This window comes from Aulostomus chinensis, chromosome 1 (assembly GCF_037954235.1).
Source record: "Aulostomus chinensis isolate RoL2024-O1b breed Wild chromosome 1, RoL_Achi_v1.0, whole genome shotgun sequence".
NCBI classification, from domain to species: domain Eukaryota; kingdom Metazoa; phylum Chordata; class Actinopteri; order Syngnathiformes; family Aulostomidae; genus Aulostomus; species Aulostomus chinensis.
Genome location: NC_141320.1, coordinates 64,861,999 through 64,879,437, shown reverse-complemented (window position 1 = coordinate 64,879,437; position 17,439 = coordinate 64,861,999). Strand labels below are relative to the sequence as shown.

The 17,439-nt window shown below is 45.5% G+C and overlaps 1 protein-coding gene across 13 annotated transcripts in view; it reads left to right on the top strand.

The window, feature by feature from the left end:
• tns1a (tensin 1a) overlaps positions 1-17,439 on the top strand; it is an 89,163-nt gene that overhangs the window by 19,105 nt on the left and 52,619 nt on the right. For 12 of the 13 annotated variants that reach the window (XR_015112321.1, XM_086200903.1, XM_086200870.1 and 9 more), the window contains exons 3-4: positions 13,231-13,345; positions 16,089-16,126. Coding sequence is in view for 12 of the 13 variants with exons in the window: in XM_086200903.1 (XP_086057029.1) it covers positions 13,231-13,345; positions 16,089-16,126 (153 nt within the window). In the remaining variant the exon portion in view is untranslated. Of the gene's footprint in view, positions 1-770; positions 979-13,230; positions 13,346-16,088; positions 16,127-17,439 lie in introns of those variants that run through there. The other variant, XM_086200889.1, reaches the window with a different exon arrangement.

Here is a 17,439-nt window from a genome sequence, read left to right as displayed (position 1 = left end):
TTGGCTCTGCAGGGATGGATGCTTCCATCGCTGTGCTTTTCCAACTTCCCGGTGATGCCTGGTCACGCCCGGGCAACCGGAAACAAACAGATAAAGATTCCAGAATAATGGGTTGTATCATTTCATTAACTGGACATAAAAGCAGCCAGTGACTCTGAGATCAAGCTCTGATAACAAGGCTGAAATGGAGTTTTGCAACTTTCTGGAAATGCTAATTACCAATACCTGACTAGATGCAGGGAAAATAACAGCAAAAGAAGGGAATTGTTAAAGAATTCTTGGAGGTTTCTTGCAAAACTGCCACGTTTTTCCAAGTATTTATTATTTTGTGGCATGTGTGAGCTTGCATGAGAGCCTGTGAATGTGCTACACCACAGTGATGAGGCCGAGGTGACATGGGAGCAGACGTGCCTGCTCGCAGAGGAGTGCTGGAGGTGTGTACGCTGCAGGGTGGTCAGTGAGGAGCGTGTGTGTGTGTGTGTGTGTGTGTGTGTGTGTGTGTGCGTGTGTGTGTGTGTGTGTGAAGGGGGTTAAGATGGAGGAGGGGCTAACAAGGATCATTTGAGGAGAATTTTGGGAGGGAGAAAAATAAAGGGCATGACTCACCTCCCCTTTTTCCTGCACGGAATAAAGTTACCACACTTCATGAGAGAGAGAGAGAGAGAGAGAGAGTGGTAGAGCGAGAGAGCAAGAGAGAGAGAGAAGGGAGGGAGCTGAGATGAGGGAGACTGACTGAGGCCATCAGAGAGAAAGAGAGAGAGAGAGAGAGAGAGAAAGCAGCATTCCCCTCTCTAGCTTTAGTGCACCTCGCACGTCTGACATGGATCACCAAAGTGCAAAATCTGGGAATATCTGGGAATATTGTGGATTTCTGTGGTGAGGAGGAGAGCCGGCAGGATGCCCTCCGTGTCTCTGTCTCTGCCCTCCGCTTTGGCAGGGAGGGCCAGGACCTGGGTTTGTCTCTCCTGCATGTTTTGGGTAAGAACTCTCTCAGACAGCAAATGGATGACTGGCGTGTTTCTCCCGTCACATGCAGGGCCAGATCTCAAGCTTCTGCTGCGTACATCCTCATCAGCTGCCTTCCGTCGTGTCAGGTGGGCCGTTATGTTTACCTGTAAGGGTGAGGAGGTGAAAAGTTCACGGTCAAAGGCTTCTTTTGACATCCCATCACAGCCGAGTCTCTGTTGCCTCGAGCTGAGTGGGATTTCCTGACTTTAGGTGTTGCTGTAGTCAAATCAAACGAGGCGAGAGCGCGTCCGTCTTCACTTGTGGGATTTAAAGTTGGAGGAGTTACATTTTGGGGTGGAAGCTCCTCCTTCGTCTTTTAGTCACTAGAGGTCAAGTGATTCCTTGTTACAGTTTTCGTGATGCGGGCCGCTGCTCTGTGGCGACTCATATCGGCGTGTTCTTGCGTCGAGTCCACGCGGCCTCTGCACTGGAGCTATTTCTGTGCTCTCTTGTATAATTTAATCTGCTGCTGCTCGCTTCTCCCGCTATCTGGGACTGACTGAGTGTGTCAGGAACTGGGGGGGCTTTCCACGCTGCGTGTCCAGGTTGAGGAAAAGCGTGCAAAAAAGTCACCGTTACATTTCTCTTCAAAAACAGAAATGTGACATTATGCCCGTGTTCCTATTGAAGTGCATGTTTCTTCCACTCATTACCTCGCCTTTTTTTAGGCATAACGCCGCTTTAATTGCTTTTTTTGCTGTGCAACGTCCACATCCAAGTGTTAAATGAGGCATCTGCTTTACTTTTCTGCAGCTTACAGTGGAAGGAAAAACTCCCACGCAGCTCGTATGCTGAGTAAAACACTGACTTGTCCAGATGAGAGGAACATTTAGGAGGAAAAGGCCACTGATGTGAGGTGTGACATCAGCAGAGAGAGAGAGAGAGAGAAAGGAGGATGCAGAGGCTGAGTGACGTGCAAGAAGCAGGTTCAAAGAAAGCTTCCCAAATACACACCATTAATAATTGATCGGCCCGCATGCACAGAGAGAGAATATTAGATTTGACATGCTGACAGAAACAGCTACAAATGCAGGCTAGTTCCTACAGCGCCGGCCCCAACACATCCGCAAGCTCATTACTGCTCGACAGTATGCTAAGCAGCTCCGCTATGAATAACAGCATGGCGCCGGCGATATGGTTTTTACCTGAAGAATTTCCTGCAAGTGTTTATTCAAGCGCAGTCAGGGTGCTCCATTAAGTCCTGGGGCTGTGCTCATGCTTTTCTGCATCGTCACAACTTTGACTGTTTCATCTTTTCTGTCTCTTTTTCATGCAAAATAGTCGTAACTCCCACAATCAAGAACCTGACTTACAGGTACGTTTCAAGTTGAGCTGCACCAACTAGCGCTTCTAGACCCCGGTGACAGCGTTCTCTGCCCTTGATGGCGTTCGCTGCAGGACCGTTAGCCATTAGAAGTCCCGGTTCCTCTCCTTTGACTCACAAGCAGCCTTAGAGAGGACTCTGAGGGCAGCAAGCCCAGTGCATTCTGGTTGTTGGAGTTCGACTGAATGGGCAAAGCGTATAAACCTCCATTATTTCTCCTGTGAGTGCTAATTTATTCCTGCAGAGGATTTCTGTGTGTGCGAAAGGAAGTTTAATTGGACAGAATTGTACATAAAAATGTGGGGCGCCGTGGCTCAGAGGTAGAGTGGCCGTTGAGCAACCAAAGGGTTGCTGGTTCGATCCTCACTTCCCCTGGTGAACATGTCAAAGTATCCTTGAGCAAGATACTGAACCCCTGATTGGTCCTGATGGGCCTGCAATGGACTGCCCCACCTCCCCAGGAAGGGATAAGCGGATAAGCGGTATAGAAAATGGATGGATGGATGGAAAAATGACCCCAAACAACTTCCAAATAAGTTCATTGTCCGAATCTGGACAACTATTTTCCTTTGAGCAGAAGTTGTGAAAAGTTAATAAAAAAACCATTGTTGACATCGCAGCGGTTTGCAGTTGAGAACAGCATTCTAGGTCTAATTTGTGCATACAAACAATGTAGGGACATTCTTACATAATGTGCAAGATGAATGGAACTGTGTGTGTGACTGATTAAATATGACAAAAACAAAAGACACTGGAAGGTTGCATCATGGGAAATGCAGTATCCACTGATTCTATAGCTTGCTCTGCTATTCTTTTGATTTTGTTTCAGGTTTTAGCACATGTGCCATGTCAAAGGGCTACAAATATCACATAAGAGAAGCACAGCTATGAAATAAACTCCTATCTGTGATTGATTCTTGTGCAGGGCAATGGAGCCGCTACAGGCCAGCATGTATGGGAGCTCCATCATGTCTTCAGTTGTCTAACAGAGTCCCTTATTGACTCAGCAAAATCCCCGGAGAGCTCTATGAATCAATCAGGCTTTGATTGGGCCGTTCCTGCCCACCACGCCTGTGTGTGTGTGTGTGTGTGTGTGTGTGTGTGTGTGTGTGTGTGTGTGTGTGTGTGTGTGTGTGTGAGCGACCCGGTGTATATCAGGAATGCCATTTTCCCTGTGCTAACATGAGTGTAGGTGCTAGCCCGGCCTTGTGATTAGCTTGCGTTGAGTGAGGAGACTCTAATGGGTCCGCCTCAGCGGCTCCGTGTGTGGCGGCGTATTCGTCTGCATTCTTGCCTTCTCAGGAGGTATTTAAGACTTTTCTCAAATTATTTTTCATTCATTTCTTTATTTGATCATGTAAAAGCATAAAATACAAGCATTTATTACAGTAAAAGATTATGATAAAACATACTTCAGAGCCCACTCAGACATAAATCCAAATTAAAGGTCTATTTTTGGAGCTCCGGCCAATATAAAGGGTCAAGTGGTCTCATGTGGCCTGATCAGCTGCTGTCATTCGTAAGGTCCTGACCTTCTGCAGGAAGCGCTGTCAAACCCTATTACTCCACTTTATTACATTTATTATGATCATGATTTGTTGTCTGCTTGGTTCCGGTAAAAGATGAGAAAAAGAGTCAATTTTTCCGAGCCTTATTCTGAGGATGATTGTGGTTTTGATGATGAAGTCCACCTCCGACGGACATGAAACTGCACTCAGATGCAGCAGCCTCCAAAGGGACCCCACGTCCAGATCCTCCTCCCTCCATGTCCCCGTCTCCTAACCAGTGCATTTGTGCATGCTGCGTGGTACTGTATCTTCGGACGGTCCTCAGAGAGTGTAGCTGTCACTCTGGCTAAACAGCGTTCTGTGTATCTATGAACAGGTGATTTAGACACGATGTGACCGCGCGCCTCCCTCCAGGCCCTCCAGGCCACCACCGGCCGATCCACGACCCAGCTTCAGCACACTTCCCAGGGGCACTGAGCCCTATTCCCTGCCCCCTCTCTTCATGGATCTCTGCCCAGTGATGCTGGCGGGGATGATGTCTGTAGATGATCCAAAATGCTGGAATAAAAAGTTCGAGGTAGAAGTAGTTCAAATCACTTCTCACAGCAAAAATACACATCTGTCACACATAGAATATAACTTTACAATGCAGTTTTGTGTTAGCTTCCAAAAATTATTCAACAAATTAATAGTGCCTGTGTTGCATTCTATATGATTTTTATGCTTTTATTTTTATCATATTTGTCCAAAAAAATCATCTGCATTAAATTATATCTAAATTACATGGAAAGCTCGCTCACTTCTGACCAAAATAAATACCGGGATTTTTTTTTGCCATCACCAAGCCACCGTAGACGTTAGAGCGAGCACATATTTGGCCTCTATGTGTGAGATAAACTTTGAATTATTCATGACTGATGAATTTTCTGTCTGTTAACCAGCAGAGGAATACCACCAAGATGAATCTGCAGCATTCAAATATTCTCTCTTTTTTTCGAGGGGATGAAACAACACAGTTTCCTGGCTTCACATGCAAAAGAAAAAAAAAAAAAAAGCAAGACGTCCAGCTTCATTATTCGGTTCTTCCACTGTAACTCTAAGATTCATCAGAAGAAAATCTATGCATGTCTAATATGCACAAGCACACACATGCATGAATAAAAATGTGGTTAGCAACACAGCAACATCACAACAATCTTCATTTCAAAGTTGTTTTCTTGTCCTGTGAGTGTTTTTCCTGCGCCGGCCTGAACCAGAGGAGAGCTCATTAGCAAACACAGCATTCTAAGTACATTAGCAGCCGCCTAATGATCATAAGCGGCTCAGACTTCATGATCACAGCTCATTGATCTTTGCGTCTCTCTCTCAACGCACCTGGTATTGATCACACACACACACACACACACACACACACACAGCAGAGCAGCTGCAGCCTCATGCACACACACATTTGCATTGGTTGATCGGCGAGCATCAGCATGTCGCCATGGTGTGCGGCAGCGGAAAGAGGACGGAAAACACACGAGACTTTATTGCTTCCTTTCTTTCATGCAAATTTTGGCGTAAAAAAAAAAAAAAAAAGCAGTTAACCGGCTGACATGTTTGCAAAAGCTTTCAGTTTACCTCTTGTGTGACGCAACGCTGTTCCACCTTTCTGTGCTGCCAATCATTGTTGTATTGGCAATGAAGGTGCTTAAATGCAGGAGCCTGGACAGCGCGAACATCAACCCAGGATGTGAGGTGTTTATTTAAACATTCTTGGCTTGTGTTGTGTGCTGAGCGAAGCACGATCTGGCAGCGAGGATTCATAGAAAGAAAGGAAGTAAAACCATCTTGCAAGCCGATCTCGGCTGCTAATTTCAGCCGTTTGATTTGCCATCTGCTTGTGTGTGTGTGTGTGTGTGTGTGTGTGTGTGTGTGTGTGTGTGTGTGCGCGTTGGGAGATCACAAGATTCAGAGGGAGTTCAAGAGTGGAGGCTGCCAGGGAGAGCTGAGTTTACAGTGAGGTGATGCAGTGTCCCTCAAACTTTCATCCCTCAAGAACCAGATTGAGGCAGCATTCACCCCCTGATTTACCTCGCCGGCAGCAGCTTTTTCAAAAAAGTCTGACTTGAAGGAAAGTTTATGAAATCAGAGGGGGGAAAAACTTGATATTTAAGTTATCTCAGATCTAGAAACGTCCCTCTTATCCAGACTTTACCTATCTGGTTTTTGTGTTAGCCGGATTTATCATCTCATTGATTAGCTCCTTTTTCAAATTCTGGAGCCCCGGCATTGTCCGGTCGGAAGTTTTCCACCCATGTTGATCAAATTTGTTGGGAAAAAAACAAACAATATTGGTCAGGTAAATAATTTTTATACTTTAGGTGTTCATTCAGATGTTCGAATGATTGTTGATTAATCAGTTTTCTGAGGTGGCGAGCTGAGAACTCCCCTGAAGTACTTTTGTCCTCCCCAGTCCAGAGTCTGGATCCACCACTGGCACGGAGCGCGTGACATGAACTACACAAACTAAAACCTACACAGAGACAAAGCTGCATTTAAAGGGGCGTTAGAACCAAGATCCCAGTCTCACTTGTGTCCCCGACCTGAGTCTGTCAGCGTTGCTGTTGATGGCGACCACTGGCTTGACTGGAAATGTGAGTGAAACACGTAAATGGTGACACGCAAATGTTACAAATATCCTGGTTTTTCCCTCCTTTCTCATTCGCTCCATCTCACAAAGGCGCCCATTGTTCCGGAGAGAATTTCAATTTGGTGGAAATTGAAAGCAGGTGTGGTTCTGCGTTTTTATCTCGGGGGGTGCAGGGGGTTCTCTCTCCTCTCTCTCTCTCTCTCTCTCTCTCTCTCTCTCTCGCTGGCATGCTATGAGGCCTGTTGCTCGTGCTCCACTTTTGGCGCTCTTTATTTTCATAGTACTTTTTTAAATTTCTTCTTTATTTACTTGTGAATGACTCATTCGCTGCCTCTGTTGACCTCATCCATCAGCCAGGTAGTAGAATGACCCGAAAAACAGACGTTCGCTCTCACACACGTGCGGATAACATTTACTACTCACTTTACTGTCAGCTGCAGCGGGAAAGAGATCTTGAGTGGATCAAATGAAGGCTGACTCAAAGTAAATCGAGGGCTGATCCTGAACCCTGGAGAGCACAAGCGTGCTTTTCTCCCCAACAACCATTCACTGTGCTCGTAGGGAACATCTCAACCCAGCTGAAGCAGAACTTCAGATAAGATCCTGCCGTCTTTCGAACTAGATATGCTGGTTTGGTTTTGCAGGAACTGACAAATTTGAGACAGAATAAGGCATTGAAGCATAGCCGTGAACTTTTATTCTGGCTCCATCTTTTCAGCCAGAAAATGGTTGTGGCTAATTTGAGGGGATGTCCTCATGGTTTCCCTGAGATATCACCTTCATGAGAATGGGATGAGCAGACAGATGGACAATCTGAAAATATCATGGCCGACAGCGAGTGGGGAATGTTTTCAGTTAGCTTTCATCTCCAAAGGGCTGTATTTATTTCAGCATTGTTCCTCGGAGACGGCTATTGCACATTCAGGGACGCTCTGACTGAGCGATTAACAGACTACAGAGACTTCATCAAATGACATCATTATGCAAAATGATACAGTGCATCTTTATTCCAACATGACCCCGTCTGTGTCAACTCCTCATACTTCCCCTCGGCTGCAACTAGAACCACATGTGGAGGTTTACGTTGGAGCTGAAGCTGGAAGGTTCTCGTTAATGTGTGTGTGAGGGAGTGTGGTCGGGAGCCTCCGTCCCAGATGCAGCAGCTCAGTGTGCACGTGGTACAAACATACAAGCAGAATACAAACATGCAGCCTTTTAGTGTCTCTCTTTCTCCCTCTCTCCCTCTGTTGCAGGGTGGGTTCAGCTTCTATGAGTCATTGGAGAAAGAATGATAAATAAAGAGCTGCTCCATGGCGAGGTTTGACCGTGTGAAACTTCACCATCTTTCCATGTCATACAGGATACCCGAGGAAAAAAACTGCGGCTAATGTGGCCTGACTGCTAGCTGTTGTTTTGATACAGACTCACGCTGCACGCTGTTGTTTGGTGGGATAAATTAGTCGTGACACCTTTAGTCACAACAGATTTCAGGCTCTGAAGTTTCAGGCCAGTGAAATCCCCGCTGTTAGGGTGGCTTCAGACTGAAGCGGGCGCTGCGGTGGCGGCGCGGCTAAAGTAACGTGGCTCCTTTTAATGTTTTTAACAGATATGAAGACCCTTTAAGCCATTTCTTCTCATCAAACTCAAAACAAAAGGACACACGCTGAAGGGAGGTGACCGCTATTGCCAGATGACGGCGATCTCTGTTGCTCGGGAGACAGCTGAAGGAGTCTCCTGGTTATGTGATTGGCTGCCATCAGGTTGCCTTTCATTGAGAGCTGATTCAACAGTTGTGGGCAGCTACAACGCACAACCACCACTCAAATGAATGGAAGCCCCTTTTTTTTTTTTGCTGCTGCTGTTTCTGATTCGGTCTGAATGCAGCCTTAGAAGTGCGAGCTGGAGACCTGGAACTTCACGGGATCCTCTCGACTGGGATCTGCCCTGAAATTGATGCACTGAACCTCCACCGTCTTGTGTTCTCCTGGTCGTTTTAAGTTCTCATGTTTAGATCAGTGGGTCTTTATTACATGACAAGCTTGTAACACGCCACTAACATGACTTCCTGTGTTTATCCTTAGCCTTTATGTCCTCACATGTATGGCTGGCTACATTTTGTAACCATTCATACATGCCAAGACTAATTTGTGTCCTGCAGAAGGACAGAGCGGTGTCTTTGAGAGCACCGTCCCCCCTCCCACCACCAGCCACCTCCCTTCTCTGCTTCTTTTTCACTCCCCTCCTGCTCCCACATCTTGGCTCTAAGTGGGGTCGCGGTCGAGGTAGCGTAGCGATGCTTTTCATTAGCTAAGTGCACCTAGGGGAGAGGAGCACAGAGCCTTGATTTACTGGGCCTACTGTCTATAAGCTCGGACACACACACACACACACACACACACATACACACACACTCATGGAAACACCTACTCTCCTCATCTGCCATACTTGGCTCTCAGATCCCTTTATACCCCCTTTTTTCTCCATCTACATCCATTTTCCTCGCTGCCTTTTTCTTCTCCTCTCCATTTTCTCTGTCTGGCCTCTCCTGGGAGTTTCCTCCAACACGACACAGGACCTGCAGCCTAATCGCAGGTTCTTGTGTCGGTTTGACTTTTTGAAGCTTTACCAAGCATGTTAAACAAGTTTTAAACACCCCCCCAAAAAAGTGACTATTCACTCTGTGGCTCAGGCGAAGCCGGGGCTTATTTGTACACAAACTTCTAAAACAGAAGACTTCCCTCGTCGTGAGCAGCAGGAGGCCGGTTATTTCATGCTGGATGATAAAATCGGTCACGCGTGTTTAACACACTGATGGTTTTCATTAGGAGAATTGGCTTTGTGATTACACGGCGAATTGTGAGCTTTAGCAACATATTTTTAAAGTTTCTAAAAAAAAAACAAAAGTGACAAGCGAGGGGCACATGACCTCTCTTTTATTCTTCTTGATTACTCCTGTCTTAAAAAAAAAAAAAAAAAAAAAGATCCCAGATGCTACATGGCAGCCGTCCAAGAGCCGTTCCTGTCGTGATACTCCCGCGGTGGCAGTGCGTGTTTATACAAGTGTGAGTTTGGTTTGTTCCTCTCGTCTTATTAACCCCCCCCCCCCCCTATCCTGCCTCATCCATCATTGTTTGACAGCACACGCTGACCCTCGTTGCCGTGGCAGCCAGGTAACCATGGTACCTGCCTGTGACACAGCTGGCTGCGTGTGATTGGTTTAGATGTGGCTTTCTGCCAGGTCATCTTTAACATCAAGGCCCACGAGATGCTTTGGCTGCTATTTATAAACCCAGACTGGACCATGCTGCAAAAAATGAGCATCTCAGCCGATTATTTACTCATATTTAGTCATGCAAGTACAAATCTACCTCACCAGCGGGAAAGAGTTTGGCATTTTCTTGTTCTTTGCATGTTTTTCCTCCTAAAAGATTCACTAAACTCCGTCAGATGGGGATTTATCATAGATAGAAGCAGATACTGGTCTTTTTTAAGATATCAGTCGTAAGTTGTAGTTAGTCTTTGCAGTAAATGATGATTTCCAGTTTTGTGAATGTCATATAAACTTGTTAGTATTGGCACAAATGTCGCCGATCGGACAAATCAGGTGGAAAATATCAGCAAATTGGCTGTCAGCAACAACAACATTAAAACAATCACAACAACAACAAATTTTAAGGAGAGGAAAGTGCAAATATTTGTGTTAAAGTGTGAAAAGAAGTACAGTAACAATGTATTTGTACTGCCTCACTTCCTTGTCGCCATCTCTCATAATTTAGCAGGTTCAGTGACAAGTAAAGACTCAGAGTAATACTGCAAATATCATGTATTTTTAATAGTCCGTGCCCTCCATTATGTCGGTCAGTCCAGATTAGATCTCTTTGCTTCGTTAACGTTGGGAGAAGAAGTTGAGCTGCTGGTCAAAATGTTTATTAATTACTGACTGAATGATTAAAAGCTGCCAGTGGTTGAGTCTTATGGAGTGATTAGCAGTCATATTGTTTGTCCTGGTCTACCTGTTGTCGTAGCACGTGTGTGTGTGTGTGTGTGTGTGTGTGTGTGTGTGTGTGTGTGTGTGTGTGTGTGTGTGTGTGTGTGTGTGTGTGTGTGTGTGTGTGTGTGTGTGTGTGAGTGTGGCTGCTCAGCCAAGGTCAGCAGTGATTCCTCACTGGGGCTTATAGAGAGCGTGTCACAGTGTGACAAAAGCCATTAAGATTTAGGGAGATAGGGGAGCGAAAATGCTGAGAAGTACGTTTTGTAAAAAGCTTTGAGCCAAATTGACTGCGGCATATGGAGGGAGGGGGAAAGGCCGGGGAAGTTCAGGATGCTGGCGGAAAATGAGTTTGATAGATGGGTCTTCTTCAGTCATCGCTGTAGTAGCAGGAACAGACATTCTGCAACAAAATGCAGGGGTGCTGAGGAACTTACAGATATTTGATGAGGGACGACAGGATCTGAATGTGCTCAAACATACCCCAGCAATGCTGCTTGAGAGGATCCAGCCTCAAAGCATCACTTCACCAAAACTTTTGCCTTTCAAGTACGAACAAATAGGTGTCTCGAGCTCACAAAGACATTTTTCTACCTCCTGCGTTGCTTTATTGCTTCTCCAGAAAGCAGAAAGGGCCAGCTATGTACACTTAGCTTGAAGCTGATGGTATCTTGAGGCTTGCTACTGCAGCAAAACAGAGGGGCCTGCAAAAAAATAAAGACCTAGATTATATTGGATGATGCACTTAAGAGGCTGAGAACTGTTTTTTCGTTCCCTGTTGTTCTGTTTCTATAGCTGTTAGCCATTAGCTTTAAGTTAAAAATGCGTGGCTGGTTCTTTCTGTATTGTGGAGCAACAAAATTGTGAGGGGAAAAAGGATCTTAAGGAGTTCGAGACACCTATTTGGGAATGCTTGAAAGACAAGTACACTTTTTGAGTTCAAGTTCCAGAACAACAGGCACAGGAAAAACTGCGAGTGCTTTTCAGGAAGTCCAGCAGGGGGCAGGTTTTTGTCTCGCAGAAGATGCCAGGCAATGATGTTGAGATGTGAGCTAAGGTGAAGAGTTTTAGAGCTTTTAAAGTTGACAGTAATATTGTCTGGAAGTAACAGCTGTAAAGAAAATAAAGAGCTGTAGAAAATAAACTTTTATCAGCAGCATCCTGCTATCGATAGCTCTTATCAGCGTGAAGAATATTTTTGCAGAAAGTTCCATAAACGTTTCCCGACAATTTCATAAAAATGTCTACAACTGCATCCATCCCATGTCTGGAATTATTCTCCAAAACGTTTGAAGTATTCTGTGTATTCTCTCATCATACAGTGCTTAATTAAGTGGAAAAAAAATTCCTGGACCCGCCCCTAATTGTAATGGGTCCATCCTTGACCCAAACCCTCCCACCAGGCTGCATTTGGCGTAATCCTGGCATCAAAGCATCATAGAACCTCCTCGGTGGAGGGACATATACTTAAGTCCACCTTTAATAGTCAGAACAAATTGTCTGTAAATAACTGTGGTCAACAAAGAGCACAGACATTTGCAGTCCAGCAGAGCCCAGCCCAGTTCGGCCAAGCTGCACAAATACACAAAGGAAATGACATCGCGGCTATGACTCACAGAGGAGATTGTTGAGCCAGAGGTAAGGTGGGAAAACAGAGCTCAGAACAGGGGAAAGTAGACGATGGCAGAAAAACAGAGGGATTCAGGAGGGCGTTTGTTCTCTGTCCCTGAATTCGTGTTTTAAAGATGGTGTTGGTTGCTCGAGTTTATGTTTAGAGTTGCTGTGTCCTCAGGCAGCTCCACCCTTACACACACACACACACACACACACGTGCGCGCGCGCGCACATACATTTTTCCATACAGTCAAGTACACAAATGTATACACACACACACATGCCTGCATCACCTCGGTTTCAGCTGCGAGGCCTTATCCCCCCCTCTTCATCATTAATTAGTCATTTAATTAGAGAACTTCAAAGTGAAAACATCCTCTGCTGGTGGGCGGACCGTGTCAGTGTGCGTGAGTGTGTTTGCATAGATGCGCGAAACATTGTGACACGAAATAATGTCAGTTACGAAAGCCGTTAGGGGACGTGAACTGATGTGTTTGCCTTCTTAATGAGAGCAAACTTCTATTTTATGGTACAAAAACTTGTTAGGAATGTCATGTACTTACAGATTTGAGGTCAGAAAGGGAATTTTCTTCGCATGTCTGTTGTAATAAACTGTATCAAACCATTAGATGTGGTCAAACCATTAGATTGAGTCTGTAAAATGTGACAAAATCCTGAAAAGGTGGACCGGTTCTGTCTTTCCAAGTGCCTGGTTTCCCCTTCAGGCTGCTCGCTTTGTTAGATCGACGTTCCAAAGCTCAAATATATTCCTTTATATAACGTGCGTGTAATTTGTGGCCACAAGATGTGGTTTGTTCCCATAATTTGATTAATTTGTGGCCAGGAGATGTAACTTGTGTGTATAACTAAGCATGGGAACAAGGTTTTCTTGTGGCCACAAGTTAATGAAGCCAAGGATCAATAGATGATCTTGATTTCTCTCTCTCTCCATGGCCACTCAGCTCCGAGGAGTAAACAACAATATGAAAATAACTCACAAATGAAACTGAGACTGAGATCAGACGCCCGCGTGCAGCCGCAGACCAATATATCATTGCTGAATACCAAATGTGTTTCCATTGGCCAGGCCCTGCTGGCGTGAATCCATCCGACTCTCCCCTCTGATTTGTCTTCCTTTCTCTTGTCCCCTCAGCCCGACGAGCTGGAGGGCGTCCACACACACACCTTCAAGCTAAAGCCATTCAAGAAGGCCAAGAGCTGTGATATATGCAAGCAGGCCATCACCAAGGAGGGTCTCATCTGCAAAGGTGAGTGTCGGGGCGTCTGCTTCCTGCTAAGAATGGAAGTCTGAGCAGATGTGGGATCAGACAGTGGCTGCGTTCCATTTCTGGGCTGGCAGAGAGAACAAATATTGCCTCCTGATTCTTGTTTGGAGTTTTGAGTGGCGAGTTTACTCAGGGTTGGGACTTTTATTTGAGTATTTCCACTTTAAACTTGAGCCGAGTTACATTTCAGAGCTGCATTTCATTTATGTGACAGCTTTTCATCTTTTTCACAAAAGATATCATTTCAGCTCCCCTTTTTTTTGGGGGGGGGGGGGCTTGTTACGACTTAGCCAAGTTTATTGACTGCTTATTCCCCCTCACTGCTCCCTTGTTTCCCAGAAAAAAAACACTCCTAAGTCATTTTATCTCACCCTTTCCCTTGTCTGTTCCGCCACGCTGGGAATTGCTGCTCCCGCTAACGGCCCAGTTTGTCTGTTAATCTGCACAAATTGCTGTCACCGCTGCCAGAAACATTAAGATGCCTCAGTGAATGTAAGCAGAGGACGCGTCCCAGGAAAGACGACGTAGGCAAATGTAGGTTAAAACGCTGGTGTTGGATATAGATTATAACACAATGAGGAGCTTCTGACTTCAAATACAGGTCTGGTGGTATGAAGTCTGCATGTCTGCCGTATCTCCTCCCCCTCTTTAAAACCCCCCAACTAGTCACATGATTCTAATTTTAGAAGAGGTTTTATTGTTACTCCAAGAAAACTCCAGTGATATTAATGTTAGCCCTTCACTCAAACGTTTGGCTAAACGGCGTCTTTAGCCGAAGCCGAGTTGACAAACAGCGGCGGGAGGAGATCAGGCCTGTATAGAGCTTTGGCTGAGGATTTGCTGTTAAAATTAGCATGGCTGCTGCTGCTGGTGCTGCTGCGGCTGCTGCGGCTGCTGCATTAGCCTAGATAAGAGTGAAAGTGGGGTGAGGGAGGCAGAACAGGGAGAGGGAAATTGGGGTATGGGGGGATTTGGAGATAGGCTCGGAAAACAAAGGAATGAGAGTGCAAAGGGGAGTGCAGGAGAATTACTTCCCCTTTCATCCCTCTTTTGTTCAACCCTGTTGAAATACAGTAGAGCGCAATGAGCTCCCCTTGCCAATAAATCAAGTCATCCTCATCAAAGTGCTCCTCCAGCAGAACAAATGTGGTTTAATCAGCATCTTTTTCTTGAAAACATCTGGATGCATCCCCACAATGGTTGCTAGGAAGTGTTGCTAGGCACCCCATAAAAAGGCTGTACTACTCGAGGGCTGGTGGCCAAGAGATAAGATGTGACAAGAGACGTGTTTGTGTGTGTGTGTGTGTGTGTGTGTGTGTGTGTGTGTGTGTGTGTGTGTGTGTGTGTGTGTGTGTGTGTGTGTGTGTGTGCATGTCAGAGTAAGCTGCAGTATCGATGCAGTAAAATTGTTGAGGTCTGAATATATTTAACCAGCAGCAGCAGCGCGGTAAAAGAACAGCGAATGGTGTCATGATGAAATTGGCGAGTGCATCAAAAAGATCACTTCCCATCATTCCCAAACTGGGGTATGTGATGTCCAGAGGTACCGAGGGCTGCAGCGAGGTCTTCTGCTGCCGGCTGGGTCTGAAAAATAAGTCCCTTTCGCATCCAGTATGTTGCCGAACTTCCTCAAACTGGCCTCGTGCCCTTGGCTGCAGCAGAACTTGCTGCCACAGTCGAAACATCTGCACCTCGGCCTCCCGAGCGAACATTAGTGGGTCTGGCCTAGCCACTGGTGGTGCTAGCGCCATGTGTGAAGGTTGTGAACGGGGTACACAACAGGAGCCATGAATGTGTGAGGGCTTTAAAAAGTGTCTAATACACCATCATCCATATGTGCTGTCCTTTGGCGTGTACCTCAGCCCCAGCGCCATACCGGTGAAGGGAAGCTGCAGCTTTCAGGCTAATAAGCTCTGGAATGCTTCCCAAACAAGGGATGTATCACTTCAGCAAGTCCAAGCAGTCAACGGCGTGTATATTTAACTCCACTCCCTTGTTAACACCTTGTGTTTCCTGAGGTAAAGCAGCGAGTGCCTCCTGTGGATCGGTGCGACTCATTAACGCTGTATAAAACCTCACGAGTCCCTCCGGCGCCGGCGTGGAGCAGCTTTCCTTGACGTTATTAAAAAAAAAAAAAAAAAACTTCAACGATACAACGGTAGAACTGGTTTATAATGGATTCGATGATGGACTTCATAGTGTCTTTACACTCCAGCGAGGGGTCCAAAGAAGGAGAAGCAGGTTCATTAACTTCCTAAAGACAACCTAGAACATTCCTTAGCTGGTGTTCAGCTGTTCAACACACACACACACACACACACACCTGGGGACCACCCAGTGAGGCAGCAGGTGTGAGGAGGGAGTGGGTCAAGGGTCGTACCTGCGCCAACATTCCTCCTGACACACATAGTTCAGCTGTTGAACTTCATCATTCCTTTGAATGTTCTGCATTTTAAATATACGTTCCAGCGGCACATAAGATGTGAAATATAAATCAAGAACTCGTCTCTTTGCCCTGGATGTTTGCACGTTGCAGCCACTTGGGGGCAGCACTGCCACATGTTAGCGTGAGGAAGAGGAATGACCTTGTTTGCGGTTTTCCTCTCAACAGCAAGTTTAGCTGAGACACTGAGATGCACAGTTAGGATTGCAGAGACGCACCCATGAAGGCACCGACTCCATGTTGTGTTTATGTTAATTTGCTTATTTTTCTCTCTTCCTCCAGCGTGTCGACTTTCCTGCCATAAAAAATGTGAAGTGAAGGTAAGACTCTATTTTTACTCTTTCCTGCGGCGTGATGCGAAATCACCAAATTCTTTATTAAAATTGCAGAACTTATTCACGCACCAGCTGCATTCACTGCAGAGGCACCCACAAGATCAAGATAAGGTCATTTTTATTGAAGAGAACGCACAGCACCCTCAAATAAAGATGCAAATAAATGATCAAAGGTTGCAAAAGAACATCCTCATCAATTGAATCTAAGAGCTGTTTTAAACAGGAAAGCATCCAAGGGTGTGTTTGCAGTGACACCTTGGTCTCAAAAATAAATAAATCTAAATCCCAGTCATGCAGTCGTTGATGTGGAGGTGTGCCAGACTCACTCAAGCACACGTTGACTGGTTGAGCGCTCTGATTGCAGATGGAAAGATTGTTGTCATGGCATTGAAATTCTCTCTCTCTCTCTCTCTCTCTCTCTCTCTCTCTCTCTCTCTCTCTCTCGTGTTATAAGTTATCATGCAACGTGATGACAAGTCGTCATACTCCAGGATGCAAACTGGCCTTCCTGGATTATCGTTTCATCTTTACCTGAAACAACATGCCCGCGCTAGAACTTGAGTTTTTAAACACATTTTTTGGGGGGGGTTAGGGTTAGCAGAACTTCATCTGTCAGACCCAGACGAGAAGCTGAGCTGGTGTTGCTGACCTTGATCCATTTATCTGTAAAAGATGAGGAACACCAGGTCTTTTTTAACCCTTGATTTAGTCTTACAGGCTGGACGTGAAGCCTGGGGCGAGAAGTAACAAATACCAGGGTTTCCTATTTTGCCTGTAAGACTATGTTGAGGGTTTAAAGAACATTTTCTCAATGTGCACATCCTGACCGACAGAAATCCTGAAAAGAGGAAACTGTAGGAAAGGAGTGAATGCATGGAGGAGAGAGGGAATTAGTAGAGGTGTATAGCGGCATAACAGGGCTTTTCTTGGTGGTTTTCTTTGTTACTGGTCAAAAGAGAAATGTTGCAGCGTTTTGCCCTCCATCTGCCCGAATTCTTACCCCTTCGTCTCTTCCCCTCTACAAAACATCATCAAAGCTATCCCTTTACCCAAATATTACTGTAGGAATAAAGCTGTGTATTCCCAAATACCTCCAAAACCAGGCAAAACCATTTGTGGCTGCAAATGGGGGAATAATCAGGATGAGTCATTTATTGTGGCGGTGACAGATATTGGACAGGAAATCGGTTTGAAGGAGAAAGAGAGAGAGGGACTGACAGATTATTTTCCACCGACTCTTATTGTGTTAATCCCTAAATTGTCCAACAAGCATTAATCTTGGTGGATTCATATTGAAC